Genomic DNA, 18,140 nt, shown 5'->3' with positions numbered 1-18,140 from the left:
AGGGGTATTCCCATCAACCGATTTCATATTTACCTGCGGCGAGCACGACATTCACTTCCTGGATTCAGCTGGTATCGGGCTCAGTCAGCTTGATTGACGTCTTCTCCCGGCCGGGCCGCGCGCTGTCTTCAATGCGCACGCCACCGCGCATGTGCCATGGTGACTTATTCGTGGCCTGTATAGTACAGAGCCAGCGTTCGCGGCTCTGTACTATACTGTCCAGGAAGAAGTCATCATGGCGCATGAGCGGCAGTGTGCGCGTTCAGGAAATTGCGTGGCCTGGCCGGGAGAAACTCTTCAGTCTTTCTGCGCAAGCGCGGCCACGGGATTCGACAGGTGAGAGGTGGCCGTAACCAGGGGACACGAAAGACAACAATCAGGTAAGAGGGGACTTATTTTCTCAAAAAGGGTGGGAATTGGGTAATAAAATGTATTTCCAAAAATGATCACTGTCAAATCATTAAGAGATTTAACAGTGTTCATTTTAATGGGAATACCCCTTTAAGGTGCTAAAAAATAAGAAATACTCACCAAAGGCCCCATTTTGAAAAGGAATTATTATACTGGGGGGGGTGAAGTGAACATTTTGAGCCCTCAGGTTTTTCAAAAAATGAACTATTTTGCTTTTGAAACACAGATTTTACTGGAATAGGTTTGGGAGCCTTATCAAACTTGCAACATTCCTGAAGTACCAGTACAGTGGAAACCTCAATAAATTAACCCATTTTTAAAACTACTCCTACTAGGAATTCAGCTAGGCATGTAGTGATCGGTTTTTTTCCAGGTTTTTCCTATTTTTTCTTTAATATTGACCCGTGAATATAAAAAAAACATTTTTTTTTTCCTATAGTACTTTGCTTTAGCTCGTTTTTTTTATTTTTGGAAGTCTTAAAAGGAGAAAAAGCACCAAATAATCTGTTACGCCATTTATTCTGAGTATAAAAATCATGTGATCATAAACTGCTGTTTGGGGAAAAAGCAGCACTCAGAAGCGAAGGAGTGGTTTCTGAATTTCCTGAAATGGTTTTTAAGAGCCATAACTGTGTGAGTACTAAGATTACATTAGACCCGCTCGCACGTGTTGAGACTCAAAGCGCTAAATTTTTCAATTGGTCATTGACCACTGGTTGTCTCTAGGCTGACACGTGCTACTGGATTAACAATGTTAAAAATTAACGTTTATTAAATACCCATAAAACATATAGCTAGAACTCACACATTAAAATTATCAGTGGTGCCTGCCCTAATGCACTAGTCTCTTGTATAATTATACTTATAGGCCACTGGGGGGCACTGGAGCTCTTTTCCTTAGTGATTTCTACTGTCTGAATTTAACAGTTGTCACAGTTATTTATATTGCGCACTGTTAGTCCCACAGTGCGCTCCTTTTAAATACGAGCGTCCTCCCTGTGCACTAAGTACTGACATCCATGTCATACACAATTGCACGGCATAGCACTCACTGCCTAAAATCACATATAGCACACTCTGCCCCCCGACATGTTTCGCCAAGCTCCCTCGGCGTCTTCAGGGGAATGGGCAGTGGAGCTTGGCGAAACATGTCGGGGGGCAGAGTGTGCTATATGTGATTTTAGGCAGTGAGTGCTATGCTGTGCAATTGTGTATGACATGGATGTCAGTACTTAGTGCACAGGGAGGACGCTCGTATTTAAAAGGAGCGCACTGTGGGACTAACAGTGCGCAATATAAATAACTGTGACAACTGTTAAATTCAGACAGTAGAAATCACTAAGGAAAAGAGCTCCAGTGCCCCCCAGTGGCCTATAAGTATAATTATACAAGAGACTAGTGCATTAGGGCAGGCACCACTGATAATTTTAATGTGTGAGTTCTAGCTATATGTTTTATGGGTATTTAATAAACGTTAATTTTTAACATTGTTATAACTGTGTGAGGGCTCATTTAAACTAAATGCGTTAAGCAAACACCTTCAATTGCTTTTCAATAGCTTTTGTTTCAAGATAACGAGATGAGTTAAGAAATTTGAGTTAAGAGTTTGTGTGTTACCTTGCTACATTCTGATGTCTTTATATTACATTTTTTGGAAGGTGAGGTAGGTAAAAATTGCAATTCTGTTAGTGGTTTTTATTTTTTATGGGGTTCACCATGCGGTAATGCCCCTCATGAAATACCTTGGGGTGTCTTCTTTCTAAAATGGGGTCACTTGTGGGGTATTTATACTGCCCTATAGGGGACCTAAAGCGTGAGAAGTAGTTTGGAATCCAAATGCGTAAAAAATGCCCTGTGAAATCGTAAAGATTCTCATTGGAATTTGGGCCCCTTTGCACACCTAGGCTGCAAATAAGTGTCACACATGTGGTATCGCCGTACTCAGGAGAAGTAGGGCAATGTGTTTTAGGGTGTATTTTTACATATACCCATACTGTGTGTGATAAATATCTCTGTAAAAGACAACTTTTCCCATTTTTTTTATACAAAGTTGTCATTTTACAGAGATATTTCTCTCACCCAGCATGGGTATATGTAAAAAATACACCCCAAAACACATTGCCCTACTTCTCCTGAGTACGGCGATACCACATGTGTGACACTTTTTTGCAGCCTAGGTGCGCAAAGGGGCCGAAAGTCCAACGAATACCAACGAGGCATTTTCTATATAGTTCTGGCAATGTGCAGATCCGCAAAATGCGGAAAGCACATTGCTGGTGTCTGTGTTTTGCGGATCCGCGGTGTCCATGTTCTGCGGACACATACGGACGTCTGAATGGAGCCTTACAGGGGGGTGATTAATGACAGGGGGGGGATCAGAGAGTCTATATGGGGTGATCAGGGGTTAATAAGGGGTTAATAAGTGACGGGGGGGGTGTAGTGTAGTGTGGTGATTGGTGCTACTTTACAGAGCTGCCTGTGTCCTCTGGTGGTCGGTATATCAGATGCTGTTAACAAAACAGCGTCTGATATACCTTTCAGGGGTTAAAAAAAAAATCGCATCTACAGCCTGCCAGCGAATGATCGCCGCTGGCAGGCTGTAGATGAACTCGTTTACCTTCCGATCTTGTGAACGCACGCTCCTGTGTGCACGCGTTCACAGGAAATCTTGCGTCTCGCGAGAGGACGCGCCGATGCGTCCAGGAGGAATAACCCGCCCGCAGGACGCATTCCTGCGTTAGGCGGTCGGGAGGTGGTTAAGGATAGGTTGTTCATGTTAAAGTCCAAAAGAACCCTTTCCATTTTCCGTTTTTCTGATTTGCATCAACATCCTTCAAAACAATCACTGTAATTTTGTAATATATTTTTTTGTTTTCCATTCTGGGCTGTGGTCAAATGACCATGTCCAAGCAGCTCTTTATTTCCTGTGATGTTATGTCCACGGGCATGTCAAAACAGCAGAAGTAGAAATGATAAGAGGATGTCTATGTAACTAACTGGGTGAGAGAAGCTATACACTAGCTGGGCATTGTTAGGGGAGTGTCTATGTAACTATGTGGGTGGGAAGAGCTATAAACTAGCTGGGCATTGTTAGGGGTGGTGATAAAACTGTGGCAGAGAAAGGAGAAGTGCATCATGGGTTTAGTTGGGTACATCAACCGGAAGTGCTACCTACAGGATGTAAACAAACCAGAGGCCACATTGAAATAAAAATACATGAGGAAGATGTGCATGAGGTACGCAACTACATAAGCATGTCTATTAAGAACCATAATAAACTCCTATAATGAGTTATTATTATTTATTTTTACTATTATAATAATGGAGAGGTCTGGGGAAGTGAGCAATTCCTTTAAAAATTATGATAAAATGATTATTTGAAAGTTTTGAAAAACTTCCCTAAAATGATTCTATACACAGTTATATTTTAATATGTTATAGCAGAATGCTCACATAATGGAATCATGTTTACTTAATGTTTACACACCACAAAATATGTGAGGCATATAAAATGGGCTTTAAACTTCAATCTATTTGAAAGACTCTATTATTTATAATCAGTGATTGTTGAATTGGCAAGCTACCTGTAAATGGCTTCAAATAATTCTTTTGAAGGTATTCCAAAAGCTTTTTCATACTGACTTTTTCCTTCTCTGAAATTGAATAAAGAACATTATTTGGTTAGATACATTATATAATAGACAAAACATTTAATGACTCACATTTTAGGACCAATTATCTAGTATCTCCATTCAGGTACAAACACCATTGTGACATGGCATAAAAGAAAATGCTAAATTTATATCAGTTTACCTTAAAAAGAGATTTTAGCAAATCAACATTTTTGCTTTAATATTTTAACATCTCAGGGCACTTACAGGCAAATACGATAATGTCTGTACCCATTTTGTCCCTAGGGTACTCTATTTTAGTTTTGGGGTTCATGGGTTATTAATGTTGTAAACATATTCAACTAAGGCTTCTTTCACACTAGCGTTTTTGCTGGATCCGGCAGGGATCAGCAAAAACGCTTCCGTTACTGATAATACAACCATCTGCATCCGTTATGAACGGATCCAGTTGTATTATATTTAACATTGCCAAGACGGATCCGTCATGAACTCCACTGAAAGTCAATGGGGGACGGATCCGTTTTCTATTGTGTCAGATTGTGTCAGAGAAAATCTGGATCCGTCCCCATTGACTTATATTGTGGGTCATGACGGATCTGTTTTGCTCCGCATTCCAGGACAGACAGCAAACTGCAGCATGCTGCGGTTTGCTCTCCGGTATGAGAACGTAACGGAATGCATGCTGGAGCATTCAGTTCTGTTCGGTTACGTTTTGTCCCCATTGACAATATTAACGCTAGTGTGAAAGTAGCCTTAAAGGAGTTGTCCTGACATTTCTATTGATGATCATTATGCACCCGAATATAATGGAAGTGAATGGGAGAAAACCAGGCACCCCCTGCTCTGAAGAGGGGAGGGTGCCTGGTCCATTGGAAAAGGTCAGAAAGTGACAGAAACAGCACTGAACTTGATCGGGAACACCATGGGGACGATGTTTGGATGCATCTTTGACTCCCAGGTCGCTGCTGGAAAACATGTTGTCCGAGTTGTACGCCACTTTTACAGACTGACAAAAATACGCACAAAACCCCCCCCCCAAAAAAAAAAACAATTTTACAGGAAAAATTGTTAGGAAACATTCTTTCCTGTATATTTAATTGTATATAAAGTGCAAGTGCTGCAATAAAATTACAAGCAAGAGACACGCCGAAACAGCCTGTATATCACATAATGGAAGGCCTCATTCACATTGTGGTACAATTGTTCAGGTAGTGGGACTCCTACACTCATAAAGCCTATGCACTTAGTGAAAGGGCTGCCAAAAATTACAAGGAACCGGAACTCCAATACACCCTTTGTTACACATAAAGGAGGGCATCATGCACACCCTTGAAAAATTATGATTGATGGCCTGCGGGTGACTCTCAAAAACATTTGGAGCAAGGGCCTGCTGATCTGACCATCTAAAATCTTAGGGGCGAGGGCCTGCTGCCGCATTGGTGACTCTAGATAACCTCTGGGTGATTGCACGTCCCCGTGATGGCGAAGATCCATTTGGATGTCTGCCCTATCAACTTTCGTTGTTCCTTTCTGGGCCTACCATGGTGATCACGGGTAACGGGGAATCAGGGTTCCATGCCGGAGAGGGAGCTTGAGAAAGGGATACCACATCCAAAGGAGGTCAATGGCTGAAATCTGATTGGGTGGAGAGGATGGGTCAAGTTAATAAAGAAGAAACATCGAAGGAAGGTAGCAGGCGCGCGGCAATTACCCACTCCCAACTCGGGGAGGAGTGATGATAAATAACAATACAGGACTCTTAAGATGCCCTGTTATTGGAATGAGTAATAAAAAATTACAGGGAATGTCACTGCGGTATTTTGGATGAGGAAACGTTATACAGGAGAGGCCCTGCTGCCGCTTTGTTGACTCTAGATAACTTCTGCCTGATCACACGTCCCCGTGACATCCACGATCCATTTGGATATCTTCCCTATCAACTTTCGATGTTCTTTTATGCGCCTACCATGGTGATCATCGATAGCGGGGAATCATAATTCGATTTCGGAGAGGGAGTCTGATAAACTGCTACAGCTACTATTTCAAAGCAAGGCAGCATGAGTTGCGGGCCTGCATGTGAACTGAACCAGTAAAAGATTTTAGGTGCGGGCCTGCTGGTGAGCTGAGGTGGAACCGACAAACCCAACTTGAATTTGATGGCTGCATTAATCTGCATGTGACGGTGATACAGCTCCACAGATTGTTTCCATCTGCATCTTTCTAAGCAATCTGTGGCCTTAGTCTTTTATCCAGACCCAGTCATTGTGCCACTATGTGGCCTCCTTAAGCTGCCATCTCCACACCATGTAACCTTGCCACTCATTTTTATCACCATGCTGCTGCTGCTTAAAAGGGCTTAAACTGATCACCAGGCCCACAATTAAATTAAGGTTTTAAGCACAAAACCAAAGTAAAAAATCGATTTTATAAGAAAAATTGATTGAAAACATTCTTTCCTGTATATTTACTTGGATATAAAGTGCAAGTCCTGCCAAAAATGACAATGAAGAGGCATTCCCATACAACCTGCATATCACATAAAGGAGGGCCTCAGTTACATTAAGTTGCGGGCCTGCAGGTGAGCTGACCAAGTAAAAGATTTTAGGTGTGGGCCTGCTGCTGAGCTGACCCTTTAAAACATTATGGGCGAGGGACTGCTGCTGAACTGGCCCTCTAAAACATTAGAGGCGAGGGCCTGCTGCTGAGCTGACCCTCTAAAACATTAGGGGCGAGGGCCTGCTGCTGAGCTGACCCTCTAAAACATTAGGGGCGAGGGCCTGCTGCTGAGCTGACCCTCTAAAACATTATGGGCGAGGGCCTGCTGCTGAACTGATCCTCTAAAACATTATGGGCGAGGGCCTGCTGCTGAACTGAACCTCTAAAACATTATGGGCGAGGGCCTGCTGCTGAACTGACCCTCTAAAACATTATGGGCGAGGGCCTGCTGCTGAACTGAACCTCTAAAACATTATGGGCGAGGGCTTGCTGCTAAGCTGACGCTCTAAAACATTATATGCAATGACCTGCTGCTGAGCTGACCCTCTAAAACATTATGGGTGAGGGTCTGCTGCTGAGCTGACCCTCTAAAACATTAGGGGCGAGGGCCTGCTGCTGAGCTGACCCTCCAAAACATTAGGGGCGAGATCCTGCAGCTAAGCTGACCCTATTAAAAAAATTAGAGAGTGGAGGGAATATAGACAGACAATCTGGATGAGGAGGAGGACGAGAAAACAAGATTCAACCATATACTCTTTTTTAGTGGTGGAAAAGGTGCATGGGAATACATTGGTGCATGGGAGTAGATTGAGTACATTATAAATGATAGATTGAAATTGCCTTTATGTTCATCATCATCTCAGCTCTCCTCTGGAGGAGTTGAGAAGTCAGGGGCAATCCAGGCTTAGTTAATTCTTGACTGAGTCAACCTGTCCTCATTGCTAGTAGACAAGCTATGGGAATACATTGGTGCATGGGAGTAGATTGAGTACATTATAAATGATAGATTGAAATTGCCTTTATGTTCATCATCATCTCAGCTCTCCTCTGGAGGAGTTGAGAAGTCAGGGGCAATCCAGGCTTAGTTAATTCTTGACTGAGTCAACCTGTCCTCATTGCTAGTAGACAAGTAGATACGCTTATCTGTTATAATGCCACCAGCAGCACTAAATACACGCTCAGACAAAACGCTGGCGGCAGGGCAGGCCAGCACCTCCAAAGCGTAAAGCCCAAGTTCGTGCCACGTCTCCAGCTTGGACACCCAGTAGTTGTAAGGCACTGAGGGATCATTTAGGATGCTGACACGGTCTGCTATGTATTCCTTCACCATCTTCCAAAACTTTTCCCTTCTTGTACCACTAGGCCGTGCTTCAGGATGAGATTGCTGGTGGGGTCATGAAAGTGTCCCATGCCTTGGAGAGTGTTGCCCTTCCTTTGTTGGAACTGCTGTGTATTCCCCTTGTCTCCCTTCCTCGGTTGCCTAAGGAAGTAAGGACTCTGCTGCCAGCGTTGTCAGATGGAAAATTTTGGAGCAATTTTCCAACAAGGATCTTCTGGTATTGCACCATTTTGTTCGTCCTCTCCATCAGAGGAATGAGAGATGAGAAGTTCTCTTTGTAGAGGGGGTCAAGAAAGGTGAACACCCAGTAATCCGTATTATCTAAAATGCGTATAACGCGAGGGTCGCTGGAAAGGCAGCCTAACATGAAGTCAGCCATGTGTGCCAGAGTACAAACAGGCAAGACGTCGATGTCGACATCAGGATGACTCTCCATCTCCTCCTCCTCCTCTTCTGCCCATCCCCGCTAAACAGATGGAATTAAAGTTTCATGGGTCCTACCCTCTGTAGCAGAGGCAACTGTCTCCAGCTGTCACAGCCAGACAGCTGAGAAGCGCTCACAGGAGCTTCTCAGATCCTCCTCCTTGAATTTCTTTGTTTTGGTTTAGTTTCTCATCTCGTTAGTCTATCTCAGCTGTCATGCAGTTGGACTGATTGCTACCCTTTAAGTTCCTCCCCATAATGCAGTAGTGTGCGGCTGATACAACTTCCTGGAGTGTGTGTGCATGCTGTTCCCAGTTCCCAGTTCCCAGTCCTCAGTCGTCTGCAAGATAAGTGCTGTTTATGTATTTATGATTTTGTCTTTTCTGGATCCAGGTGACCCTGACTCCCTCCGTGTCAGTGTAGGGAGCCGGTGGTCGTGTCCCTTCACTATTGTAGGGTCTTCAGGTAATAGATAGCCGAGGAACGTGGATATGCGGCCATCCACCTTTGGGGTGTTCGCATAGGCTGAGCAGTGAGGGAGAGCGGCAGGTCTATTGCAGGGGTCTCCCTTTGTTCCTTAGTTGTGGATCCAGAGAGACATTGTTTATATGGTATTGTCTTGTTTCCTGTACACCATCCGTGACATTATCAGCCGCCAAAACCGTCTCAAGCATGGATCCGGTTTCACTTTTGGCTGAACGCCTCCAGGGTCTTTCATTGGAGGTAGCTGATCTCCGTAGGATTTTTTCTCAGTTTCAAGTGACCGGTTCAGCTTGCGTTCATGGAGTTTGTGCTGAGCCCAAGATCTCGCTCCCGGATACGTTCTCTGGGGGTAGTGAGAATTTTGTGCGTTTTAAAGAGGCTTGCAAACTCCATTTTTGCCTTCTTCCCCATTCTTCTGGTGATGAAGAACGGAGGGTGGGGATCATTGTATCGCTGTTTAGGGGTAACGCTCAGTCTTGGGCCTTTTCGCTACCGGAGGGGGCACGGCCCCTCCGCTCAGTGGATGAATTCTTTTTAGCCCTGGGTCAGATACAGTGGGATGCGAAAGTTTGGGCAACCTTGTTAATCGTCATGATTTTCCTGTATAAATCGTTTGTTGTTACGATAAAAAATGTCAGTTAAATATATCATAGAGGAGACACACACAGTGATATTTAAGAAGTGAAATGAAGTTTATTGGATTTACAGAAAGTGTGCTATAATTGTTTAAACAAAATTAGGCAGGTGCATAAATTTGGGCACTGTTGTCATTTTATTAATTCCAAAACCTTTAGAACTAATTATTGGAACTCAAATTGGCTTGGTAAGCTCAGTGACCCCTGACCTACATACATAGGTGAATCCAATTATGAGAAAGAGTATTTAAGGGGGTCAATTGTAAGTTTCCCTGCTCTTTAAATTTTCTCTGAAGAGTAGCAACATGGGGGTCTCAAAACAACTCTCAAATGACCTGAAGACAAAGATTGTTCGCCATCATGGTTTAGGGGAAGGATACAGAAAGCTGTCTCAGAGATTTCAGCTGTCTGTTTCCACAGTTAGGAACATATTGAGGAAATGGAAGACCACAGGCTCAGTTGAAATTAAAGCTCGAAGTGGCAGACCAAGAAAAATCTCGGCTAGACAGAAGCGACGAATGGTGAGAACAGTCAGAGTCAACCCACAGACCAGCACCAAAGACCTACAACATCATCTTGCTGCAGATGGAGTCACTGTGCATCGTTCAACCATTCGGCGCACTTTACACAAGGAGATGCTGTATGCGAGAGTGATGCAGAGGAAGCCTTTTCTCCGCCCACAGCACGAAAAGTGCCGCTTGAGGTGGGCTAAAGCACATTTGGACAAGCCAGCTTCATTTTGGAATAAGGTACTGTGGACTGATGAAACTAAAATTGAGTTATTTGGCCATAACAAGGGGCGTTATGCATGGAGGAAAAAGAATACAGCATTCCCAGAAAAACACCTGCTACCTACAGTAAAATATGGTGGTGGTTCCATCATGCTGTGGGGCTGTGTGGCCAGTGCAGGGACTGGGAATCTTGTCAAAGTTGAGGGACGCATGGATTCCACTCAGTATCAGCAGATTCTGGAGACCAATGTCCAGGAATCAGTGACAAAGCTGAAGCTGCGCCGGGGCTGGATCTTTCAACAAGACAACGACCCTAAACACTGCTCAAAATCCACTAAGGCATTTATGCAGAGGAACAAGTACAACGTTCTGGAATGGCCATCTCAGTCCCCAGACCTCAATATAATTGAAAATCTGTGGTGTGACATAAAGAGAGCTGTCCATACTGGGAAGCCATCAAACCTGAATGAACTAAAGATGTTTTGTAAAGAGGAATGGTCCAAAATACCTTCAACCAGAATCCAGACTCTCATTGTAACCTACAGGAAGCGTTTAGAGGCTGTAATTTCTGCAAAAGGAGGATCTACTAAATATTGATTGCATTTCTTTTTTGTGGTGCCCAAATTTATGCACCTGCCTAATTTTGTTTAAACAATTATAGCACACTTTCTGTAAATCCAATAAACTTCATTTCACTTCTCAAATATCACTGAGTGTGTCTCCTATATGATATATTTAGCTGACATTTTTTATCGTAACAACCAACGATTTATACAGGAAAATCATGACGATTAACAAGGTTGCCCAAACTTTCGCATCCCACTGTATATGATGATCCGGATCGTATTGCTCTGGCTGAGTCTAGACTACGTCTGTTATGCCAGGGTAAACAATCCGCAGAGATATACTGCTCAGAATTTCGGAGATGGGCAGCTGATACTGGTTGGAATGATGCTGCACTCCGAAGTCAATTTTGCCATGGTCTTTCAGAGGGATTGAAAGATGCATTTTCCTTTCATGAGAGGCCTATCTCCTTGGACTCTGCTATGTCTCAGGCCGTTCGTATTGACAGGCGTCTTAGAGAGAGACGAGAGATCTCTCCTTCCTGTCCTACTCAGTCCCGGAACAGTGCAGCGGTCTCATTCTGTGCGCAGGAGTCTCAGTCGCTGTCAGCCCCTTCTGAGCAGGAGCCCATGCAGCTGGGGTTGATTGCCTCTGACAATAGAAGATTCAGCCCGCATGGGAGGGTTTGTTTTTGTTGTGGAGGTATAAATCATTTGGCAAATGTTTGTCCCTCTAGGAGATTCAGGCAGTTTTCTGGGAGTAATAAAGAGACAAAAAGGAAAAAATCTTTAAAAAATGTTCCGTCTGTTACTATTGGCAGGGTTGAGGCGGAAATTGAAGGTTTTCCGTTTGCTTGTAGTTCCCGTTTTGTCCTGCCTGCTAGGGTGGCGCTAGAGAGCAAGAGCATTTTTTGTGAGATTTTTGTGGATAGTGGAGCAGCTGTCAACCTCATTGATAATCAATTTGCAATAACTCATGGTTTCCAGGTATGCACTTTGGGAAAGGATATTCCTGTTTTTGCTATTGATTCAGCTCCACTTTCTCAGAAATCATTAAAGGGCATAGTTCACAATATCCGTTTAATTGTGAGTGATGCTCATGTTGAGGATGTGTCATGTTTCGTCCTTAGCGGTTTGCCTACTCCTCTAGTGTTGGGGCTACCCTGGCTCACTAAACATAACCCCACCATTGATTGGCAAGCGAGGCAAATAAATGGTTGGAGTAACTTTTGCAGAGAGAATTGCCTCATAACATCTGTTTCTGAGGTTTCTACTAAGACTGTACCACCTTTCCTCTCTGAATTTTTGGATGTCTTCTCTGAGAGTGGAGTTCAGGGTTTACCTCCGCACAGGGAGTATGATTGCCCTATTAATCTCATCCCAGGCGCCAAGCTGCCTAAATCTCGTTTATACAATCTCTCCCAACCTGAGAGGGTCGCTATGCGGGCTTATATCTCTGAGAGTCTGAGAAAAGGACACATACGACCCCCGAAGTCACCTGTTGCCGCTGGTTTTTTCTTTGTTAAGAAAAAAGATGGTTCTTTAAGACCTTGTCTGGATTTCAGGGAGCTGAACAGTATCACTATTCGTGATCCTTATCCGCTTCCTCTGATCCCGGACCTGTTTAACCAGGTTGTTGGGGCTAAAGTCTTTTCCAAATTAGACCTAAGAGGGGCATACAACCTGGTTAGGGTCAGAGAAGGAGACGAATGGAAGACGGCTTTCAATACCCCTGAGGGCCATTTTGAGAATTTGGTTATGCCTTTTGGTTTGATGAATGCCCCAGCCGTTTTTCAGCATTTCGTCAACAGCATTTTTTATCATTTAATGGGAAAATTTGTATTAGTGTATTTGGATGACATTTTGATTTTTTTCTCCTGATTTCAAGACTCATAAGGAACACTTTCGTCAGGTCTTGCTCATCCTGCGGGAGAATAAATTATACGCGAAACTGGAAAAATGTGTGTTTGCGGTTCCAGAAATCCAATTTCTGGGGTTTCTTGTCTCCGCTTCTGGTTTTCGCATGGACCCCGAGAAGGTCCGCGCTGTGCTTGAGTGGGAGCTTCCTGAGAATCAGAAGGCGCTGATGCGTTTTTTGGGCTTTGCCAATTATTACAGGAAATTTATTTTGAATTATTCCTCTGTTGTTAAACCACTCACTGATATGACCAGAAAGGGGGTAGATTTTTCTTCCTGGTCGGTAGAGGCGCGTAAGGCCTTTTCTAATATCAAGGAGAGTTTTGCTACCGCTCCCATCCTAGTACAACCTGATATTTCGTTACCCTTCATAGTTGAGGTTGATGCTTCTGAGGTAGGGTTGGGTGCGGTCTTGTCTCAGGGTTCCTCTCCTGCCAAATGGCAACCGTGTGCCTTTTTCTCAAAGAAACTCTCCTCCGCAGAGAGAAATTATGATGTGGGAGATAGGGAATAGTTGGCCATCAAGTTGGCTTTTGAGGAATGGCGCCATTGGCTAGAGGGAGCCAGACACCCTATTACCGTGTTTACTGACCATAAAAATCTGGCCTACTTGGAGTCAGCCAAGCGTCTGAACCCGAGACAGGCCAGATGGTCTTTGTTCTTTTCAAGGTTTAATTTTGTTGTTACGTTCCGCCCTGGGGTTAAGAATGTGAAGGCAGATGCCCTGTCACGTTGTTTTCCGGGAGGAGGGAATTTTGAAGACCCGGGTCCCATTTTGGCTGAAGGTGTGGTGGTCTCTGCTCTTTTTCCTGAATTGGAGGCAGAGGTGCAGGCAGCCCAGTCAGAAGCTCCTGATCTTTGTCCTCCTGGGAGGTTGTTTGTGCCTCTCGCTTTGAGACACAAGATTTTTAAAGAACACCACGACACGGTCCTTGCTGGGCACCCGGGGGCAAGAGCCACACTGGATCTCATCGCTCGGAGATTCTGGTGGCCTGCGCTTCGTAAGTCGGTTGAGGGTTTTGTGGCTTCCTTTGCCCATTCCTTCCCGTCCTTGGACACATCTGTCCATGGACTTCATAACGGACTTGCCTCGTTCCTCGGGGAAGTCTGTGATTCTGGTGGTGGTGGACCGTTTTAGCAAAATGGTGCATTTTATCCCTTTTCCTGGTTTGCCCAATGCTAAGACGCTGGCGCAGGCATTTATTGACCACATTGTCAAATTGCATGGGATTCCTTCAGACATAGTCTCTGATAGGGGCACGCAGTTTGTTTCCAGATTCTGGAAGGCTTTCTGTTCTCGCTTGGGGGTTCGGTTGTCATTCTCTTCTGCTTTCCATCCGCAGTCGAATGGCCAGACAGAGCGCGTCAATCAGAATCTGGAGACATATCTGCGCTGTTTTGTGGCGGAGAATCAGGAGGATTGGTGTTCTTTTTTGTCCCTTGCTGAGTTTGCTTTAAATAACCGTCGTCAGGAGTCCTCTGATAAGTCACCATTTTTTGGTGCATATGGGTTCCATCCGCAGTTTGGGACTTTCTCGGGAGAGGGCTCTTCTGGTTTGCCTGATGAGGACAGATTCTCCTCGTCTTTGTCATCTATTTGGCAAAAGATTCAGGATAATCTAAAGAGCATGAGTGAGAGATATAAGCGTGTGGCGGATAAGAGACGTGTGCCTGGTCCGGACCTGAATGTTGGTGATCTGGTGTGGTTGTCTACCAAGAATATCAAATTGAAGGTTCCCTCCTGGAAGTTGGGTCCTAGGTTTATTGGGCCTTACAAGATCCTGTCTGTCATCAATCCTGTTGCCTACCGTCTTGATCTTCCTCAGACTTGGAAGATCCATAATGTTTTTCATAAGTCCTTATTGAAACCTTATGTTCAACCTATTGTACCCTCGCCTTTGCCTCCTCCTCCGATTATGGTTGATGGAAATCTTGAATTTCAGGTCTCTAGGATTGTGGATTCTCGTCTTGTCCGCGGTTCCCTCCAGTACCTCGTTCATTGGGAGGGTTATGGTCCTGAGGAGAGGATGTGGGTCCCAGTGACGGACATTAAGGCCTCTCGTCTCATCAGGGCTTTCCATAGGTCCCATCCTGAGAAGGTGGGCTCTGAGTGTCCGGAGTCCACTCCTAGAGGGAGGGGTACTGTCACAGCCAGACAGCTGAGAAGCGCTCACAGGAGCTTCTCAGATCCTCCTCCTTGAATTTCTTTGTTTTGGTTTAGTTTCTCATCTCGTTAGTCTATCTCAGCTGTCATGCAGTTGGACTGATTGCTACCCTTTAAGTTCCTCCCCATAATGCAGTAGTGTGCGGCTGATACAACTTCCTGGAGTGTGTGTGCATGCTGTTCCCAGTTCCCAGTTCCCAGTCCTCAGTCGTCTGCAAGATAAGTGCTGTTTATGTATTTATGATTTTGTCTTTTCTGGATCCAGGTGACCCTGACTCCCTCCGTGTCAGTGTAGGGAGCCGGTGGTCGTGTCCCTTCACTATTGTAGGGTCTTCAGGTAATAGATAGCCGAGGAACGTGGATATGCGGCCATCCACCTTTGGGGTGTTCGCATAGGCTGAGCAGTGAAGGAGAGCGGCAGGTCTATTGCAGGGGTCTCCCTTTGTTCCTTAGTTGTGGATCCAGAGAGACATTGTTTATATGGTATTGTCTTGTTTCCTGTACACCATCCGTGACACCAGCTCCTCCTTCTCCTCTTCATGGTCCAATTTGCACTGAGAAGAAGAACTGAGGGTGGGCTGGCTATCACCCTGTGTAATGTCCTCCCCCATTTCCTCATCTGCCACATTCAGAGCATCGTCCTTAATTCTGAGCAGCGTTCGTTTGAGTAAACACAGCAGTGGGATGGTTACGCTGATAATAGCGTTATCACCACTACCCCTCTGTGTGGATTCATCAAAGTTTTTTAAAACCTCACAGAGGTCTGACATCAATGCCCACTCCTCGATTGTGAAAAGTGGCAGTTGACTCGAAAGGCGATGACCATGTTGCAGCTGGTATTCCACAACTGCCCTCTGCTGCTCACAAAGCCTGGCCAACATGTTGAACGTAGAGTTCCAGCGGGTGCTCACGTCGTACAACAATCGGTGAGCTGGAAGCAGCAAGCACTGCTGCAGCGTTGACAGACAGGTTGAAGGTATGGACGACTTGCGGAAATGGGCACACACGCGGCTAGTAGCTCTGGCAAATTGGGGTAGGTTTTTATGAACTGCTGAACCACTAAGTTTAAGACGTGGGCTAGGCATGGGATGTGTGTCAGGTTGCCTAAAGCCACCGCCAAGTTACGGCCATTGTCAGACACAACCATGGTTGTAGGTTGAGTGGCGAGAGCCACGGCTCGGTTTGGTCCCTTATACCTGCCACAGCTCTGCGGAGGTGGATATTGTTGCTCATGGTTCATGCGAAGGTCCAGGTAAAGTGCGAGGCTTGCACCTTCGGCAGGGGATTGGCCAGCAGTGTGTAACACAGGGGAAGAGGAGGCAGTGGTGTGACCCGCAGACCCAGATTGACCAAGGTGTTCGGTCCACTTGTTAGGGTGCTTGGAGGTTGCTAGTGTTCCCGCCCCGGCTAATTTGGTACCGCACAGGTTGCAAACTACCACTCTTTTGTCGTCTGCACTTTCCTCAAAAAAGCGCCATACTGCGGAACACCTACCCCTTGGCAAGGTAGATTTACGCATGGGGGTGCTCGGTGTAGCGGTTGCGGGCCTGTTTGGTGTGAGCCGACATCTCCCTTTTGCAACCCCACTGCCTCTTCCAGCCTGTTGCGGATCCTTCCCCCTCTGTACTGCTGTCCTCTCTCTGCTTTTCACCTTCCCATGTTGGGTCAGGGACCTCATCGTCAACCACCTCCTCTTCCACTTCCTGACTCTGCTCATCCTTCTGACTTGATCTAACCACAACCTCAGTCATTGGTAACTGTGTCTCATCATCTACCTTGTGAACGAATGATTGCCGTTCACCACCGTCATCTTCTTGAGACTGTGAAGGCTCAAGAGGTTGGGAAACAGGGCACAATATCTCAGCTCCCTCTTCAAGCGTGCTGGGCGCAAGGGCCAAATGTAATAGTGGCGCTGGATAGAGCTTCTCGGAATATTCGAGTGTGGGATCACTCGTTTGGCAAGCCTCTCCATGGTGTGAGGAAGGATGATCAGAGAGAGTATTCAGTTGACCAGACTCTTGGCTACAGAGACTGGACTTGGTGGAAGAGAGGCTGGTGCTTAACTGACTGGAAGCATTATCTTCAGCAATCCAACCGACCAACTGTTCGCACTGGTCCGACTTGGACAGTGTTGTCTTGCACCGCCCAGCTAAGTTGGACATGAAGCTGGGTAGAGTGCATTTCTGGTGCTCTGGCAGCAGGAACAGTTTCATTAAGCCCAGGGCAACGGCCTCTGCGTGTACCATCGGCATCACGCCCACTTCCCCGTCCCTTAGTGCTCGCCTTCTTCATTTTAATTGTTTTGTCACTAGATGGGGCGCAGATTGTTTTACAGCCGGCTAAAGAAACAGTTTTAAGATGCAGGACATTATATATCACAGAAACACACAGAATATGGATACTAGATTAGGCCCAGATATTAGGATTTTGCCATAAAGACACAGTTTTGTGATGCAGGAAAATACATGTCACAGAAACACACAGAATATGGACACTAGATTAGGCCCAGATATTAGGACTTTGTCATAAAGAAACAGTTTTAAGATGCAGGACAGTATATGTCGCAGAAACACACAGAATATGGACACTAGATTAGGCCCAGATATTAGGACTTTGCTCTAAAGACACTGTTTTCTGATGCAGAACAGTATATGTCACAGAAACAGACAGAATATGGACACTAGATTATTAGGCCCAGATATTAGGATTTTGCCCTAAAGACACTGTTTTCTGATGCAGGACAGTATATGTCACAGAAACACACAGAATATGGACACTAGATTAGGCCCAGATATTAGGATTTTGCTCTAAAGACACTGTTTTCTGATTCAGGACAGTATATGTCACAGAAACACACAGAATATGGACACTTGATTGGGCCCAGATATTAGGATTTTGCTCTAAAGAAACTGTTTTGGGATGCAGGACAGTAATATAGTAACATAGTAACATAGTAACATAGTACATAAGGCCGAAGAAAGACATTTGTCCATCCAGTTCAGCCTGTTATCCTGCAAGTTGATCCAGAGGAAGGCAAAAAACAAACAAAACTGTGAGGTAGAAGCCAATTTTCCCCACTTTAGGGGAATAAAAAATTCCTTCCCGACTCCAATTAGGCAATCAGAATAACTCCCTGGATCAACGACCCCTCTCTAGTAGCTATAGCCTGTAATATTATTACACTCCAGAAATACATCCAGGCCCCTCTTGAATTCCTTTATTGTACTCACCATCACCACCTCCTCAGGCAGAGAGTTCCATAGTCTCACTGCTCTTACCGTAAAGAATCCTTTTCTATGTTTGTGTACAAACCTTCTTTCCTCCAGACGCAGAGGATGTCCCCTCG

The 18,140-nt window shown here is 45.0% G+C and overlaps 1 protein-coding gene across 1 annotated transcript in view; it reads right to left on the bottom strand.

Annotated features, from left to right (window-relative positions):
* The window catches only part of LOC120993281 (acetylserotonin O-methyltransferase-like), a 72,829-nt gene that overhangs the window by 21,627 nt on the left and 33,062 nt on the right, over positions 1-18,140 (bottom strand). The window contains exon 4 of the mRNA XM_040421826.1: positions 3,996-4,064. Within this exon, the coding sequence (XP_040277760.1) occupies positions 3,996-4,064 (69 nt within the window). The remainder of the gene's footprint in view (positions 1-3,995; positions 4,065-18,140) is intronic.

Source organism: Bufo bufo, chromosome 3, assembly GCF_905171765.1.
Source record: "Bufo bufo chromosome 3, aBufBuf1.1, whole genome shotgun sequence".
Lineage (NCBI taxonomy): Eukaryota > Metazoa > Chordata > Amphibia > Anura > Bufonidae > Bufo > Bufo bufo.
Note: the sequence above shows the minus strand (reverse complement) of the source record. Positions and strands in the feature narration are given on the sequence as shown.